General features: G+C 32.5%; 1 protein-coding gene across 1 annotated transcript in view; it reads left to right on the top strand.

Annotated features, from left to right (window-relative positions):
- Uvrag (UV-resistance associated gene) overlaps window positions 1-2,567 on the top strand; it is a gene marked incomplete at its 3' end in the record, with an annotated part of 56,049 nt that extends 53,482 nt beyond the window's left edge. The window contains exon 2 of the mRNA XM_017618292.1: window positions 2,142-2,567. Within this exon, the coding sequence (XP_017473781.1) occupies window positions 2,142-2,567 (426 nt within the window). The remainder of the gene's footprint in view (window positions 1-2,141) is intronic.
- Window positions 2,568-2,940: the final 373 nt, after the last annotated feature.

Here is a 2,940-nt window from a genome sequence, read left to right as displayed (position 1 = left end):
TTTTTGCTAATAATTCTATTTTTAGAATGTTTAACTTTTAGGTGTGCTCGTCCTTAAGTTATTTGTTTTTGTTATTTTATGGCCTTATAACAATTATATTCAAACAATTTTATTGAGCTTGAGGCCGTTTTTAATGAAAAAATTGTTGTGGAAAAGCAACAATAATTTGAAAAAATGGTAGAAGTGATAGCTATTTCGGAAATCACCACATTTCCTCATCAGACTTCTTTCAGTAGGATTCGATAATTGTTATAAGGCCATAAAATAACAAAAACAAATAACTTAAGGACGAGCACACCTAAAAGTTAAACATTCTAAAAATAGGATTATTAACAAAAACCAACAAAACCAACAACCACATGATTAAGTGTAAATAATAGCAGAATAGCTGCGCTTGATTGTGTTGGCTTAACAAATGAAAAAGTGGGGAAAAAAGCAACGATAATTTACAAGGCGAACTTAGCACAGTGCGTAGGCAACTGGCTGAGTCAGTGGGATCGTCGGTTCGAATCCTAATGAAAGAAGTCTGATGAGGAGATGTAGTGATTTCCGAAATAGCTATCACTTCTACTTTTTTCAAATTATTGTTGCTTTTCCACAATAAGTTTTTCATTAAAAACGGCCTCAATCTCAATAAAAATTGTTGAATGAAGAAAAAGGTTGGGTTAGATATCACAACTCTTCATACTTCGACTTAGAATGATAGATGTATGTATATGAACAATATTTTCACAAAAACACGCGTGAAAAAATGAATGATATATACTTAATTGTTTTAATTTGCATGATCTTAATACCAGTATTTGGTACTCAAAAAATATCATACTTAATAGAAGATTTGTGTTCTCTATTTTAATATTTTCAATCTTATTTGTTTTTGTAATTTATGGCCTTATAACAATTATATTCAACATTTTTTATTGAGCTTGAGGCCGTTTGTAATGTTATTGATGCTTTTCCATAATAGTTTGCTATTACAAACGGCCTCAAGCTCAATAAAAAATGTTGAATATAATTTTCAATCTTAGTCCGATTTTAAGTTCGGAAATGCTAAGATGGAGTACGAAAAACTTGATCCCTTCTCTGAGTGTACGCGTAGGATTTGATTCTGAACATGAGATGTTTAAAATATACAAATAAATATACACATTAAATGTTTTAAATTGCAAAAACTTTGAAAGTAAATATACATTAATTACTAATAACAAACATTAAGTGCTCATATTTACCGAATTTTAAACATTTTATGTGTAATTTTGCTATACGCGACAAATTTGGTATGTAAAAGTAAACAGCCAGTGTTTAATTTTATTACACGGTGTTTAAATTTCCGCACATTAGGGGAGAAAACTGGTTACGTCTCTTATATGCGTAAATTTGAACAAAAAAATTTTAGAGCTAGTTTTAAACATTTTATGTGTTAAACTGTGAAATTGTGAACAATAAATGTTTAAGTAATGGCAAGTAAAAGGAAACAAGCAGTGTTTAACTTATGGCGTTTTCATTTCTACAAAAAAGGTTGCCTTCTCATCGCCCTCTTCTTAGTGTTTGTGCGTAGAGGACACAGAGAAGGTTGAATTTTTCGGTAGAAACGAAATCGGCATTAATTAAGACGGTAACCTATCTTAATATGCGCAAATTTAAACAAATTTTTTTTATAGTGTAGCTACAACAACTCGCCCAGCCTAACTCCCGATTTACATGATTCAAGTACTTGCAAGCAATTCTTCGTAATTCTCTCGAATTCAAGTTTTTGGTTATAAAATGGCAAACTACGAAAATGTCAAAAGCAAAGCAATAAAGTTGAAATGACTTCACGGTACGGACGCATGTGTATTCGACACTTGTCTGCTCACCCCTCTCTTCCACATGCGAGCAGAATTTAATTCAATACTTGAACTGCGTAAAAGCAAGTAAAATGCAAGGCAATTGGCCGGCCGGTTCTGAATTATGCCGCGCCTATTTAGGCGGGGCTTGGTATGAAATGCTGTGCGGGGGCTGGAAAATATTGTGATTGCATACTTGAAAATATGACAAAACAATTTCCTTTATCGTTGCCTTTTTCTTTAGTTGACCGTATCTACATGTGCATCTACATATGTATAACATTTACTGAAAATGTATCTTATTTGCTCTTTCAGGTTTTCACTTTATTGTCGTACTAGTATACCCTCCAAGTCAATAAAATATGCAATATTCTTACTTAACCAAAACATTGCTCAGCTTTGCTATGATATAACGGGACTGCGATGTGATATGCGTTCAACACTGGAAAATATTAATCAGATATTTATCTTTTTATCTGAGACTCAAAACTCAGATCAAAGTGAACAGAAGAAATCAGATGTGTACATTAACAAATCTTTCACACCAAGTTTCAACAGTTATAAAAATGCCAGTAACGGCTGTGCAAAAGCAGCCACTAATCAGCTTTCGAGGTCACAGTCTTCAGTTGATATAAATAACATGCCGTTTCCGTTGACGACAGCAGCGCCGCATAATTTCTTGTTGCAGCTGCCGAATAGCATACCTCTGTCAATTGAAGGTGATTCTATTTTAAAACAACGGTTAGTATGCAAATGACTTTTACTATACTCACTTAAATTCGTTTAGCAGTAGTTTTACATTGAAGTTATTAAATAGGTTTTAAAATTTATAGCCCAGTCAGGTTAGCTAAAAAAATAACGGTAAACTTACAGTAATTCGCATAAAGCTGAAAATTGGTACGAATATTGCGAACACTATCAGGCATGTTCTGAAATTCGAAATTTGAAATCGAATCGATTTCGATAATTTTTTCGAAGGTTTTTAACCCAAAAATTTAAAAGTCTCGCATTAAAATTATGTATTCCATATCGCTGCTACTTCTTTTACGGTTTTCAATTAGAATATTCACTCTTCTCATCAGATATAATCAAAAAATATTTGGCAAATCGAGTC

This window comes from Rhagoletis zephyria, unplaced genomic scaffold, assembly GCF_001687245.7.
Source record: "Rhagoletis zephyria isolate East Lansing unplaced genomic scaffold, Rhagoletis_zephyria_1.1 Rzeph_scaffold_01595, whole genome shotgun sequence".
NCBI lineage: Eukaryota > Metazoa > Arthropoda > Insecta > Diptera > Tephritidae > Rhagoletis > Rhagoletis zephyria.
Note: the sequence above shows the minus strand (reverse complement) of the source record. Positions and strands in the feature narration are given on the sequence as shown.